Here is a 16,443-nt window from a genome sequence, read left to right on the forward strand (position 1 = left end):
CCTCAAGATGCACGCCCTCGAAGCCCTCCTCAGTATGGAGAACATCAATGTCTGTGCAGTGACTGAAACCTGGTTCAAGGCTCCTGAGAGCACCCCAGCACTATCAGGTTTTACCTCATATCATGCTTTCCGGCCCCAAAACTTAGACCGAACCACAAAAGGAGGGGGAATATCCATATTCATCAAAGATACCCACACCTCCAGGTTAGTGGCAACGCACGAAGCATCGGAGACCATCCAGGTGCAACTAACCATAGGCAAAACTGCCTTACAGTTTGTAGCATGCTACAGACCACCCTCTCAAACTCAGGAACTCCACACAGCCTTCCTGAAGACACTGGAGAGTATGAATGTCTCTCCAAATACCATCATATTGGGAGACTTCAGCTACCCAAACATAGACTGGGAACATTACTCAAGCCCCAACACCCTAGCTCAAAGGTTCCTAGAATTCATAAACTCAAATGCAATGGAACAACTAGTCACCATTCCCACAAGAGGAGACAATATACTAGACCTGATCATCACAAACATGGGGACAAAATGCTCCACACCGGAAGTATATCCCTCTTTGGTAAGATCAGACCATAAATTAATCTCACTGGAAATCCACATCCCGCCCCCACCCCCTGCACAAAAGACCACAGTGAAGAACTTCTCAAAAGCCAACTTCACACTTCGTAAGACTGAAGTGGTATCCTTCAAGGCCTCTGGGCCAGTGGAAACCACAACCCACACTGCTGAATCCTTTGCAAATGCCTTCTACGGACACCTTCAAGAATGTATGGATCATGCAATCCCAAATAAAACCAAGACCCATTCCCCCAAAGGCAGGCGCCCGGTCTGGTGGACCCCAGCCATAAACAAACTTTACAACAGGAGGAGGAAGCTACTACATGACAGAGCAAAATCCCTAAAAGGGAAGGCATCTCTGATCAGTACTAGCAAAAAACTACGATCACTCATAAAATCATCCAAGGCCAACTTTGAGAGAAAAATCGCAAAAGACACAAAAGACAATCACAAGGCCTTCTTTAGCTATGTTAGAAACCTGGGTGGAAACTCCCAGATATGCTCAGAGTTAGTCCAAAATGACACAAAATACACTGAACCCACTGACATTGCCAACATTCTGGCAGACAGATTCAGTGCAAATTTCTCCTCCCCCTCCCCCCCAAAAGGAGAAATAACTATCCCAGCAGAGTGTAGCCTCCCTAACATCTCAGATGCCCAGGTGAGAGCCGCCCTCTCTAAAGCTAAAAACACAGCATCAATGGGACCGGACGGTGTCCCGGGCTATGTGCTACATGAACTCCAAGAGGAACTAAACCCACACATAAGGCTGCTCTTTACTCTTAGCCTTACTACAGGATATGTACCCAAAGAGTGGCGTACGGCAACAGTGGTCCCACTTCACAAAGGTGGTGCTTCTACGGACCCTGGAAATTACCGCCCCATAAGCTTGACGAACCTGGTCTGCAAAGCTATGGAGAGGATCATTATGGAACTCATAAACAAAGACATTGGGGACCTACAGACATTGGATCCTACCCAATTTGGCTTTGTCAAGGGCAGATCCTGCCTTTTGAACTTGGTCGACTTTTTTGAAACAGTCACTAAGGCCATTGATGAGGGTAAGGCAGTTCACACAGCCTACCTTGACCTTGCAAAAGCCTTTGACACAATACCCCACTCGGGCATCATAGACAAACTCACCAGCTTAAATGTAAACCCATATGTCACAAGATGAGTTGCAAACTGGCTCAAGGACAGAACCCACAGGGTCAGAGTTGCTGGAGCTATGTCAGACTCTAAGCCAGTCACAAGCGGTGTCCCACAGGGCTCAGTCCTGGGACCCCTCTTGTTCGGCATTTATTTTCCCGAGGTACAGGCAAACATAGGAGGATTGTGGCTGACAAAGTTCGCAGATGACTGCAAACTGGGCGCCATAACTGATACTCCAGCGGACACAAACATCCTTCAAAGAGGCCTCATAGAAACGGATAATTGGTGCCAGAGCCACGGCCTTAAGCTGAACACCAAAAAATGTATAGTCATACCCTTTGGGAAAAACAAGGTACCCACAAATTACCACATAGGTGGTAATCCATTAAGTACAGAAGAGGTAATCAGGGACCTAGGGACCCAGGTTGACAGTAACCTCTCATTTGACACTCACATTGCCAAAGTGGTTAGGAAGACCTTCTATATTGCCCACCTTATCATGAAGGGTTTCACATCTAGATCAAGAGAGGTCATTGTGCCCCTGTACTCTTCTCTTATCAGGCCAATGATTGAGTACAATGCCCCATTTGGGATGCATCTTACCCGACACCTGCAGCAGTTGGAAAGACCCCAAAAGTTCCTCACCAAGAGGATAAAGGGTCTTAAACATATGTCATATGCTGCCCGACTGAAAAAACTCCAGCTCTATTCAGTTGCATACCGCCTACTCAGAGGTGATCTCTGCCTGACGTACAAGGCCATGTCCAATCCGGAATTAATGGACATGCTCCACCTCAGAAAATCCAAATCCATCAGAGCCACGAGAGCAAGAGACTTAAACCTCAACACAGAAATAAATAGGATGTGCTGGAGGGACAGATTCATAACCCAGAGGCTCCCTACACTCTGGAACAGAATCCTAATCCATGTTAGGCAGAGCCCCTCACTAACTCTATTCAAGAGAAATCTTGACGAGTGGATGGGAGATCATAGGTTTACCCCAGGGGTCATCTCTGTGTCACTACTAGACAGAGGTACAGTAAACTAAACCCTAAAAGGGCATAGTATTCTCATCCTAAGGGGTGGTGAAAGCCACACACACTCTGGCTAGGCTTATAAATGCTCTAGGGCAGATAGCCTAGTATGAACCTATGAACCTAAAATACCAGGGGGTCCTGAGTTAAAAGTAACTGCTTCATTAGACACACACAGACCCAGTGGGTGAGGATAAGATGCATACTATTGCTTAAAACCATGTTAGGAGCAGTAGCTACTGATATGGAATTGGGAATAGGGAATGAACTTCCTATCCATGCATAAATTCCATAACTCAGCAAGCCATGTGTCTGAATACCATCTGCACACATCTTATAAACACGTAGCAGTCGGTGTTTCAAAGCAACAAGTATTGTGGAATCGAGGCATTTACTTTCTTTCCTCTTCTCTCTTTGTCACACACATACAGAGAAGAATCTTTACTGAAATGTAAGAGAAGTGACCCTACAGACACCTAACAAACACTCTGCTTCTTCCTTAAAGCCATTTACTAAAATGGCGTCTGTTCCAGACAAACAATAACAACTGGCAATACCTCCTGTTTGAACTGCACTTCAGATCCCCCACATACAAGTCACATATCTACAATCTATCAAAACACTGACGACCATGAGGCCTAGAGACCTAGAGACCTCAGCAAGATTTCTTCTAGAAATATTTGAATTGACTGTTCTTTCTGTTTTGGCAGTATCTTTTCTTGGGGTATGGCAACTTGCCATTATGTACAAACAGCAGCCCTAAATATCAGAATTTGCAAAAGAAGAATCTTGGATTTCATGAGGTAGAGTTTCACTCCAAGGGAAGACAGTGGTTTGAACACTGATTCCTTTCTGCAAACCAAATGGTCAAAGAGATGGTGTGAGGCTAGGAGCCTGGCATCCATGTAAGGAAGGTCTTGGTTCCCTGCAGCCTTAGATGGACTGCAGGTGCTTTCCTGCACTTGCTGAACATCCTGGGGAAAGGTAAGTCCAAATGCAAACGTTTCCGACTGGTAGTGATTAGTTCTGTCCCACAAGTGTAGAATCCTCTTGGCTATTTTTCTGAGTAGGCATTTTGGAAATTCAAATACTGTACACCATTTTTTTTCAAACAAACAGAAGCATAGAAGCATAGATAACACAATTACTATTTGAAAGTCTTTCTGGGGATAAATGCAGTTAGGCTTCTGAAATTTAGAATATGCACCCAAAAGGTATTTTGATTTTTGTTTTTCTTTTGCACCAAAATGAAGCTAGAATAGTATCCTAAGCAATGACCTGGTATAACCTCTGGGGCAGTTCTACGGATATGGAATTTCAGCATCTCCTTTCTTGCCAGTCATTACTGATTCTGTGATATGCCCACTAAAAAAAATGGAAGGGGGGGTGCTATCTTCTGTATCAAATTATAATTGAAAATCTTTTTCCATGCTTGGAAATGAGCCACTGCCCTGAAAGCCTTCAGAGTAAAACAGCTGGATATGGAGTCAAAACTGGTTCAATGTACCCTGGTCTGGCAGCAAGCTTCCTGGTGACTGCTGGGAACCCTTGCCTCTGAGTACATAATGTTGCTAGGTGCAGCCTTTTCCTATTGCACACCACTTGCTGCTGATGTGGACAACACACTCAGTGAAGTCTCCTCTTTGTCCTAGAAAAGCTATGCAGACAGTGGAAATTAACCTCAACAGCAATGACCATCTTAACCCTGTCCTTTCAAAATTTTCAGATGCTCTGAGACTTCATGGCTGACATACAGAGGTCCCTCTGATACTTCTGCCCTCTACTACATTTCAATTTATAAGTATTCCTAACATCTCTACACAAAGCCAAAGTATCACTGATAGCATTTTTTACAGATTACTGATAAAATGTGTTCTTCTCAACTGACAATTTCAGTTCTCAATATCTTGAAAGTAATGTCCAAGCAGTCCGGCATACTGTCCACAGCGGACTGAGTTAAACACAGCTATTTGTGCTGGCATACAGTGGTACTGGATCCTGCTGCCCTAGCATCTCCTGCTACTGTACTATAAGTCAGGCAAAGCCAGGCAGAACGTGAGACTGTTCAGACTGGAAGTAGTAGTTTCCAGGTCCACTTCTTGCTGAAAGGCTTATATGACAGCTCTTCTGCCATAAGCTGCATCTTTTTGAAAATGCAACATATGCATAAGATAGTTCGGCACCTGTCGGGACAAGGGTAATGTGTCAGAGACAGATACCTGCATAACTTGCCTGTCAACAAAACTATGCATTTTTTCTTGAGATAAATGGGGGGGGGGGGCAGTGAGTGGTGTGTGCTTGAAAGTGAGTGGCAGTCGGCAGACTTATGTCTGGTTTTGGAGTATCTGCCTAAGCAATGCATTTTCTTGGAAGAGGCAGAAAATACAGTGTACCTTCTTGGGGACAGATATATCCCATCTCCCATGTCACAGATATGTCATTTTTAAGAATACCAATTGAAGCACACACCACTTCACAGGTTTGGGAGGTGAACCAAAAATCATTTCTTAATCTGCACCGAGGAGAGAAGATGAGCAGAAAGGACCAGCTTTGCTGACCAGGTTAGTCCCTCCAGGCCAATGGCCTCTTTTGAAGGGAGGCCCCAGATGGTATTCACATTGACTAGGGGAATCTGACCAGGACACCAGGGAAATTCCCTTACTTTTTTCGGCCACTAGGTAGGTAATCTTTCTATCCATGTCCTGTTTATACTGCAGACAAGGTTCAGCTCCTTAGAGTGGGTATTTATGATGCTAATTGTTGATGTGCTACAAATTCATCTCTGTGGGATCAGTATATCCCCTGTGGGCTACTCTTGAGATGACCACGCAGCAGTCTGCAGGACACTGAGTACAGGACTATGGCCTTGGGATGGTCCATGTAGAACTTGATTACTCCCTGTATCCGTTTTGTAAGGAAACTCTGTAGTGTCTGAAGCTGTTGCAAGTGCCTGGTCAGGTATATTGTACTCGATGACTGGACTGATGAGAGCCGAGTACAGCAGAACAATGACCTCCTTTGACCTGGATGCCATTCATGGTATTATGGTAGAGAAGCTTTAATCTATCATTTAACAAAAAATGTTTATGTTAAATATGTACATATTAAGAAAACATATTTGTCAGGGGGTATACATTTCCAGATAAAAAAGAGAAAGAGGTGCTAGAAATATTTTTTAGTTTCAGTTGAAGATCATGACTGAATCCAGTAACAGGGTGTTTTTATACACTAAACAAAAAGGAAGAAGGGGGAGGTTTGAATCTAACGAAATCTTTCAGTGTACTTCGCATATGTGTGCTTAATAAAGAAGGTGAAAGTAACAAATGGTAGAGAAAATGTTAATGTAGAGTATGACGCAGCATGGGAATATAAAGGGTAGAAAAGAAACGGTAATATGAAAATAAAATTATAGAAGGTGAAAATTAATGAGACTTATGAAAATAGAAAATGATGATATAATAATATTATGGAGAAATGCTATACCATATATTCTTTGAAGAAAATGTAAATATAGTATAAAAAATACAATGAAAATGCTTGGTATTTTTATGAAACAGGGGATGTCCTGCAGAAAATTTTGTTGAGATAGTTACGAGTTAAAATTAATATGAAATATAATGTACTGAACAAAAGAAAATGTGCTGAGTGTAATGAGGAAGAAACAGCAAAATATTGTTTTGGAGAAATTAGAGGAATACAAATAGGAAGAATTTAAACAATATAAGAAAGAATAACGTGAAACTGAAAAAATGTGACAGAATATTGTTTCTAACAGTCAAGATCTTAAAAAAGGATCTACAAATGTTTACTGCATAGTAAACCAGACATGAAAATGTGCTAGAATTAATAATAATAAGATGGTTGTTCATAGGTTAGTACTAGGCTGACTGTTCTTGTTTTAAGCCTAGCCAATTACCCCATGTGGGAATCAAACCCTGCACCTTGTGTCTGTAACGTAAACACCTTAACCATTAGGCCAACAACATTATGGTTGTAGGAGAAAGGTTGGGGAGCTACAGAAATTTTAAACAATGCTTAATATTGTTGGCTTAAAATCAGATGTTTTAAATGATGAAAAATGGAAATTATTTTTGTCAAAAACTGAAAGTGACAGGATACATGTTACGGCTATGAATGTGTAAATAATGCAAGCAAGTATAAATAAGAGAAGATGTAAATAAAGCAGCCCCTACTGTTTTGGTAACCTTTATATCCATCTGAGCTACCACCAACTCAGGCAGGTAGGTACTCAGTGTAATGTTTCACCGGGAAAAAAGCACAGTCTGGAGTGCAGCACCCCCATATGCAGCAGTGAGGTGTCAGTGCTGGAAAATGGACCCAAGAAAATAAAATAAGTACATGGGCTGGGAATAGAACCCATGCCTTTCTCATTTTCCAGCATCAAAGGTGAGTTTTCTGCCAGCTGAACAATAGATGGTACTGATTGTTATATAGTGAAACTATCCAAATCTGGGATCGTCTGGATGGGGAAGCTGTCCCCCTCTTCATTTTCCAGGTATTCCATGGGGTTTAAGACTGGTTTTAGTTATTTCGTCCCGCTTACATACTATTATTGTCTTCTCTGGAGGTTTAGGATTGGGGGATTCTGTAGTCCTCTTAGCTTCAGGAGTAATGAAGGCCCTGACAGCAGTAAGTGACTGGGGCATTAGGGTATCCTGGAAAGGAAAAACATTTTCATAGAAAAACAGATTATTGAAGTGTTTGAAATAGACAAAGGAAATAACAAAACCTATCCCCACATTTTCTGAGATGAATCCATTCAGCAAACAGCACACAACATTTACTGGAAAGGGCAGCCTGGGGCAGTACCTTATCTAGGCTTTTCTTACAATCCTTGTGATTTTTTTCCTGGTCCTAGCCACAGATATGTTACTCCATACAACTGTTTTAATCTCTTCATATTTCAGCCATGCTTTCTTTGGTAGATCTTACTCAGTTCTTGATAACACTTCAAGTGCAGTTCCTTCATATGTAGTAATGTTTGATTCGTATTTTATTCTGTCAGCTACAGTAGTTGACTTAAATTATGATGACCCAATAAACGGCACACAGGGAAAACATAAGCTTAAGTGCACTGCACATTGTTTACATTTCCCAATATAAATTCAACAATGTAGAGTTTGGTTCACAGTACCCAGAATACATCATCAAGGATTGCTCCACATACACCGTAATACCCTATCGTACAAGGCACTGGGATCAACCCAGCACTTGCATGCATAAATACACAGTGCATAGGTCTCAATCAGGCCCAAAATCATGGGCTTTTTTAAATATTACTCTAATTCACTAAGACAATGAACAGAAGTCTAATTACTGAAATTCTTGGCTGACTATAATACTCAGTAAATTATTAGAAAATCAAAAAATGTTATGACAGGAGGGCAAAGATGTGAGACAAAATCAGGGATGGTCTGCAAAATCATGGACAGTTGAGAGCTATGCTGTAGTGGCAGATTTATTTTTAAGTGTTGTTTTGGGAAAAGGTATCCACAAATCTATGGCTAGGGTTTCTGTTAGAAAAAAAAAACTGTTATTGGCAACACATTTTAAATTCAGAAGCTATGCAGTATCTAAAGTTACAATGTTCCTTACCAGCCACTTCAGTTTTAAGCAAAATAAAGTGCCAAAGAAAAAAACAGTCCATATCAGAGGCGATATAATTAGTCCCAGCCAGAAGATCTGAGCTTCAGCTTCTGTGAAAGGTACTTTACTCTGGGAGGTGACCTGTGGAGAAACAAACAGGTTACAATCTAGGATTTAAACTGGAAAAACACTAACCAAGTCCATAGACAATAAAATTAACATTTTACTGTTCTACCCTGCAATCACATAACTCACTTAATTTTGTTGATGGTAGAAGACAATCTATTCAATCTTTAAAATGGCTTTAGATTAATCTACTGTCCCACACCCCCATTTTCTAACTATCTAGTGCCTTCTTGAATGCCAGTGTGTTTTCAGTCTGCACAACCCATTCTGGAAGTATATTCCATTTTCAGCAACGCTGTCTAGGAAAAACAGCTTCCAAATATCCAGTGAGAACTTGGTAGCAACAACCTCCTACTGATGTCATCTTCTTTTATATCAGTCCTAATTCTGAGTGATGGATTCACTTTACTTTTACAATGCTGTACAACTAAATTATGTCTCCAGCATCTATAAAAAGAAATGTCCAAAATCCTTGCTTGTATCTTTTTCCACCATTCCACACACCACCCTAGTTACTTTTCTATGAACTCATTTCAACTATTTTATATTTCTGTCCTTAAATGATCTCCACAACTGGGCACAGTCATAATATGAAGCCTCACTAATGTCCTTAAAAGAGGTGTCATTACTTCTTTACATCTCAAATGTAAACTTGTAAGATGACTGGGGGGATTCAATAAAGCCTACATGGTTGTTTTCCACCATCTTGCACATCATAGGATGATGTACACACTGGTGCAAACTTTTAGATTCAGTAAGTGCCATGTTGCAGCACGCACCATTGTGCAAACAATGTAACACCACATCATGGCAATTACAGCATAAGCAGCTGAATTATTTGCTAATTAGTAACCAAACACTCGTACCACCACAAATTAATAGATCAAGCCAAGATCCGGTGCAATGAAGGTTATCCAAAGTAGGCACAGTAAGCAAGTAGCAGTTGATAAAGTAATACGGGTTTATTATTTAATAAGTAAGCCTCCAACAACGAACATCAACGACCAACAAACAAATTCCTTTAGATATAAAGTGCAAACATTAAGCTGTCTCACACCGAGACCTCTTCAGAATAACTTTACAAAAATCAAGTTTGCCTTATATACATCTTGTTCTGCCTCATTAATCAATTAGTTTGTCAATTAACTAAATTGCTGCTGCATTACAATCTTATTCAAGCAAAGTTAACTAAGTGAAATTTTCTTTGGCTTGAATGAAATAAAATAAAGTCCTGCTTAACTTAATAAAAAATTCCTACTGAGTAATGATTACATTCAATAGGACATTCACATAAAACAACACATTTATATTTGTATTTATACAATAAAAATTTTTGAAGAATATATATTCATGCTTGTATATTTATATGGATAATGTCATAATTCAAATGATTTTTTTAAAGAAAAGGGGCTATTATATCTGCATGTTTTTTCTTGGAAGGAATAATGTATGTTAACTGACAATACCAGTGTTTGTCCACATGAGACACTATACAGATAGGGCTTATACAATGAAGCAAGTGGCACAGAAGTGTTGTTTATTAACTACTTGCATTTTTTGCTTTTTCTTCAAAAATTTTTATTGTATAAATACAAATATAAATGTGTTGTTTTATGTGAATGTCCTATTGAATGTAATCATTACTCAGTAGGAATTTTTTATTAAGTTAAGCAGGACTTTATTTTATTTCATTCAAGCCAAAGAAAATTTCACTTAGTTAACTTTGCTTGAATAAGATTGTAATGCAGCAGCAATTTAGTTAATTGACAAACTAATTGATTAATGAGGCAGAACAAGATGTATATAAGGCAAACTTGATTTTTGTAAAGTTATTCTGAAGAGGTCTCCCGGTGTGGAGACGAAAGCGCTTAATGTTTGCACTTTATATCTAAAGGAATTTGTTTGTTGGTCATTGATGTTCGTTGTTGGAGGCTTACTTATTAAATAATAAACCCGTATTACTTTATCAGCTGCTACTTGCTTACTGTGCCTACTTTGGATAACCTTCATTGCACCGGATCTTGGCTTGATTTATTTGCTAATTAACCAGTCTAACATGTTGGGGCTATTCAACAAGCAATAAAGCAAGCATGTAGACTCCATGCTGGTGTTCCCTGTAAATTCCCAAACGTTTGGAATACAGCAAAGGAAAGGAGCTTACACAGACCGAATAAAAAGTAAAACTGACCATAACACATGACAGCATTAGCTACAGGCCAGATGCAACAAATGGAGAGTAACAACAGCAACATATCCTTCTTTGTGCCATAACAGAAATGCAGCTTTGCTCCCCCACCCCCAAATGAACAGTACACTTGTAAGTATTGCAGACAGATAAAAAAGTGGTTTGATATCAGGGTACATTCTGTTGCAGTTGGGTGAGTGAAGAATTATGTCACTTCTTTGGTGCAAAGCTGTTTAGGTAGCAGACAGGGATAAGACGCCCTTACTGTTTTCTGAAGGGGCATTGGAATGAGAGTTCAAATCCAGTCCTGTGTAGAAATATCTCGTGTGTACTAAGATTTTCTAACGTGTATGTCGTAGGCTGCTTTTCCTCATTTCAACTATTTTGCCCTTTTTCATTTTTTTTCTTTGGCCAGCGTTAAAGAATGTCAGGGTTGGCTGTGCTTATCTCATTTGTGCGAAGCACGGCAGTGTGCAAACTGAACAACTGGACTACCCAGAAAGTAAACAGCCAAAAATAGAAACCGGACAAATTCAATTAATGTTATAGCATATCACTCAAACCTGGTAAGCCGCGTTGCACTTTGATTAACATCGAGACCTTAACATTGATTACAGTAAATTAGGGGATGTCATGTAACTAGTCCTGTGGCAGCAGGTATAAGTGTAGGGCTGGTGTCCAGATGGTCCTAGGTTCTAGTACAAGGTGTGCAGCCTTTGTTTTACTGTTGTGGCACTGCAGTTTATAGCAATATAGTCACTCTCACCTATAACACTTGACATAGTGTAGCTGATATTAATTATATGTATGAGGGCTGAAACATTAATATTGTGTCAGTTATTTATTTATTTACTTTACTATGTAGTGTCTTTTTATTATCAAATGTATAACTGTGGGTATACTGTGTACTATGTTCCTGAAAGTATATTTCTGCTCCCTGGACTGACATGGCCTTCACATTTGACTAACACACTTACACAACTGCCTATACATCAAATAACCTTGAAACTGCATTGCTTGCCACTGTTGCACACCATTTATCACTGTGCAAAGAACAGTGCCCACCCCTGAGCACTGTATTTGAGCAATGGTAAGCAGTGCACAACATTTTCAAACCATGTGCAGACTCCCAGTAAATGTGATAACTGGAACTGGTGGGAAACCATCATTCTCCATTGCTCCTGATCCATGGTAGACATGGCAGTGATTTGTGGGGAGGGTGGGAGATTTAGGGCTCAGAGATGGGGTGTTCAGCAGTCCAAGATTTTTATTGGACTCCTAGTGAAACACCACAGTGCCAGGTTGCTGCAGGGGGACTATTCTGGGTCCCAGTATAAATCAGAGGCTTGGGATAGTTTGGCCCATACTGTAACCAATCCCACTGGTATCCTCCACTGGTGATCAATGTAGGCATCACAATGGCCTCTGGAGGAGGAAGAGGGGCACCCTTGATGCTTAGATTGAGGAATTTAGGACGGAAGACATCCCACAGATGTGTAAGTATCAACTACAGAGAGTACTTGTAAGGCTTAAAAGCTGAATATAGGCAAGACTGGTGTTCATAATGTTATTCTGTTCTGTTTTGTTTTTTTCTGCAGCTGGCATGGGAAGGACGGTCAGTGTTAGGACCCATGGCACTAGGCTTGTGAGGATGAGGGAAGCATGTGGTATGTATGCAGCAGAAGAGTACTGTTACTGTAGTATTAAAAGTTAAATACAGCTTGATTGGTATTTTATACAATTGTATGAAGCTGAACATGCACATCTCATCTGTAAAAGCAAGTATACATGCATTAGTCTGTAGCACAAACTAAGAGTACAATATTAGACTTTAGTCAGAGGTCATGGGTTCAAATACTGCACTTCCCAAATTTACAGTCCTGTTAATTCTTCAATTATGTGTAACTTAAAGGTTTAACGTAACAGCTCTATACCAGTGGCACTCATGCTCTGCTGTAAAGTGTAATCTGTATAATTGGGACACACATATGTGCAATACAAGGACATGTAAAAAGTAGTTACTGCACTCTGTAGTAAAGTTTGCATCTGTTAGGATCTGGCAGTCTTAGTCTTAAGAGTACAAGTTAAGATAACAGAGTCAAATAATTGTATTAATGCTACATATGAATGTGCTAATCTTTTCTTTTTTTTTCTCTCACCCCAACCCTTATCTCTCCATTTTACGTTATAATGTGTCATCGAAATGTGCCCCTGTCATCCATGTGTACCACATAATGAAATGTTCCACAGCACAGCGGGGTAGGCCTGCCCCACATGATCCACCTAGCACCATTGCCCAGCACATCTGGTAGCCAACCTGGCAGCACCACCTCTGCTGCCCCTGCACTACCTGTCATCTCAGGTAGTTCTTCCCAGGAGGATAGTCCAGTGGTTCCTTCAGGGAGCAGTGGCAGAGGTTGTGAGTTTATCACCTGTGCTGAACTGACAGGGATGGTCTGTAGGATTGTGCACTGCACTGTCAGATAGAGGAGCTGCTCTCCTTCATTTTACATAGGGCTAGGAGGAGGAGAAGGAGATGTTGACTGCTCCAGCCAGTACCGGAGTGAGATGACAGTGCTGTAGGTGAGGACTCAATTCTCACTGTCACTCAGCTTGACTACCATAGGTCCTGGATGTCCTCTCCCTCACCCCACCCATGGTGTCCACCAACCTATTGTGTCCATCTCTCTATTCTTGTTTGTCTTGTCTGTCTGCAATTGCTTCCTCACCTACCCAGCTGGCCAGATCTAGACAAACCTACATCCCATTCCCAAGATTCCTCTCTCTCTCAAAAAAAAAAAAAAAAAAAAAAAAAAAAGAAAGAAAATGGGCACTTGTCCCACAAAAATAAATTGTATCATACTATACATAGCTCTCCATTTCACACACGTCTTCTTGACACACTTGGTTCAGTCCAATTGGATATACAACATGATTGTGTTGTGGTCACCCCTTTTTCTGGAGGTGACAGTCCAAATTCAGCTAATCTTCTACATATATTATCAGTTTTTACTGTTGAAGAAATAGATAGGTATGGTTCCTTCCTACCTCCCTCCTGTACATTCCTGTATTGCTTTCCATTTGTTCTTCCACCTGCTTGCTCCCCATTTCACCACTGTCCTATCTTCCCCATTTCTTTTCTTTAATGGATTATTACACGATGATTTGCAACACGCACCAATTCACAATTGGAATGCAAAAGTAGTTAAAAGTATTAAATACAGTTGTGTTCGAACCCAGTACCATCTGGCCCCAAAAAGGAATGCATCTCTGCATTAACTGCATTAACATGTGCTGCCAAAGAGCTAGTTAAGTAGCAGGTGTATTCCAGAGACTCAATACTGTCAGACTTTACCAGTTCTGGAAAAGCAATAGATCCCTTCACTTTTTGGGCTCCATGGTTGCGTGGAGGTGCGTATCTTGCATCATCAGTGTACATCGGTAAACAGGTGTGGTTACTCCCAAGCAATATTTAACACTGCTGAGCTATACCAACACACAGCAACACGTCGTGTATAAATAACTCATGTCATTGCATTATCACTCTGTAATAAAAAGTATTTTAAAGTATGACATACACCTGGATTCAAGCACAGTAACTTATGCTCAAAACAAATGAATGTATCACTGCATTAACAAGTGCAGCCATAGGGTCAGTTAAGCAGCAGGTGTAATTCATATACTCAGTACTAAATGCCAGACTCTAGCAGTGAAGCTCACATTTCCACAATGCTTAGCAGTGTACAAGCATGTGTATGTCACTTGCCTACACACTTAGCTAACCATCGCGCAAACTCGCTGCTGTGCTACTGAAATGTATATACTATGCTGTATTACTGCTGTTTACTGTCCGTTTCCTTTGTGTGACATGAAATTACATGTAGAAACATTAAAAACTGAGTGTCCTATCAAACTATATGTCATATATTTAAAATGCATCTATGTGTTGGTACCCACCAGGCAATACAACTCTGGGGTTTCAGTACTTTTTCCACACATTTATCAACTACAATACAAAATATAATAGCAAATGTTGTGTGCTACGCAATGCACATTAATCTAGTAATGTGCAGAACTTCAACTATTGACCCTATGCCTAAAAAGCCTTCTCTGCAAGACTACTGCAGGAATCAGCATGGGCCACATCCACAGGGACATAGGTGACCTTCAATACGTTTGCCCCTACCCATGTTGGTTTTGTCAAGGGTACATCTTGCTTACTGACCCTTGTGGTCTTCTTGAATACTGACCCCAAAGACCTGGATGAGGGATAACAGGACATACTGCCTATGTTGACTTATCCAAGGCCTTTGGCACTATCCCCCATTCATGCCTCAAAGATCTCTCATCTGGGAATTAGGCCATACAGTACTAGATAAAGAGCCAATTGGCACAACAACAGAATACACACTGTCAATGTTGTGGACTGCACCTCTACCACTAGCCCACTCATCAATGGAATACCACGAGGATCTGTGCTGGGCCCTCAACTGTTTGGGAAATACTTCCCTGAAGCACAGGCAACAGAAGATGACCTGTGGTTTACCAAGTTTGCAGATGACTATTAACTGGACACACTCATAAAGAGTCCCCGATGATGGTAACATATTACAATAGGGGCTGACACAGACTGAAGATTGATGACAAACACAGACTCAGCTTTAAGCATACAGTGACTCTTTGCCACCTTTGTCAATGATGTACCCCAGCAAATTATGAGATACACAGCACCCCCTCTAAGTTCACAGTGTTGTGAGACTTGAGAACACATGCTGATAGCAATCTACACTTTCATCACACACAATCTGCATTGCACACATCATATATATGGACATCATATCCAAGCTAAGGGTAGTCATACCTCTGCTGTACTCTACCATTATCACAACAATAATGGCGTACAATGCTCACATCTCTCTGTAGCTTGCTAGACACCTGCACAATTGGAAAGAACAGAGGGTTGTGCCTGGGAGACTCCAAGGCCTCCAAACATGATAAACATGGAAAGACTGGCATACCTGTCACTGTACTTGGTATAATGCAGACTGCTGAGAGGTGACCTATGGCTGTCCTGTAGAACAGTCTCAGACCCTGCCTTTCTGGAAATGATGGACATCTGCAATTCAAATGGGACAACTATAATTTGCCCCAGAGTTCTCAACCTAGCCTGTGACATAAACAGAACATGCTGGGGAGACAGATATATTCCAGAATGATTCACACTACTCTGTAATAGGCTCACAGTGCATGTGAAGCAATGCTCCTCAATGACCCTTTCAAGCTTCACTACTGGTTGGGTGACTGTAAAGCCACCTCTGGGCTGGCATCTATGTCTCTCATGGACAGGGCCAGTTGGTGCTGCTCACCAACACACTCTACTAAAAATGACCATCCATCTATGCTCAATAAGGGTTCTTGTGTTTTTACACAGCTAGGTTTCTAAACACTCTAGTGCTATTAGGCTAGTAGCCTCACATGAACCTATGAAGCTATGTGCCTCTGCAGGCCTCCCAAACTGTTGTCTCCACATGGCCTGCTGATGTCATCTATTATAAGTTCACCTGTACTCTTGTATAAATCAGACTTGTGCCATGGTGATTGCATAATGTATTGTGTTCTGTAGTCTGTGTACTTAGACAGGGGTTCTGTTCTCACTGCAGTCAACTGTGTACTTGTGTGTGTATGTCTAGTCAGAAGAACAAGTATGTATCTTGTAGTTCCCACCCCAGTCCCAAAAATTGACAGTATTTTGATTCTTGCTCATGT

The 16,443-nt window shown here is 40.9% G+C and overlaps 1 protein-coding gene across 1 annotated transcript in view; it reads right to left on the bottom strand.

Moving 5' to 3' along the window:
* Nucleotides 1–16,443, bottom strand: part of TVP23A (trans-golgi network vesicle protein 23 homolog A) — a 504,754-nt gene that overhangs the window by 158,810 nt on the left and 329,501 nt on the right. Inside the window, exon 4 of the mRNA XM_044089139.1 lies at nucleotides 8,376–8,507. Coding sequence (XP_043945074.1) covers nucleotides 8,376–8,507 — 132 coding nt within the window. The remainder of the gene's footprint in view (nucleotides 1–8,375; nucleotides 8,508–16,443) is intronic.

Source organism: Protopterus annectens, chromosome 12.part0 (assembly GCF_019279795.1).
Source record: "Protopterus annectens isolate FY-2018-M chromosome 12.part0, PAN1.0, whole genome shotgun sequence".
In the NCBI taxonomy this organism is placed as follows: domain Eukaryota; kingdom Metazoa; phylum Chordata; order Ceratodontiformes; family Protopteridae; genus Protopterus; species Protopterus annectens.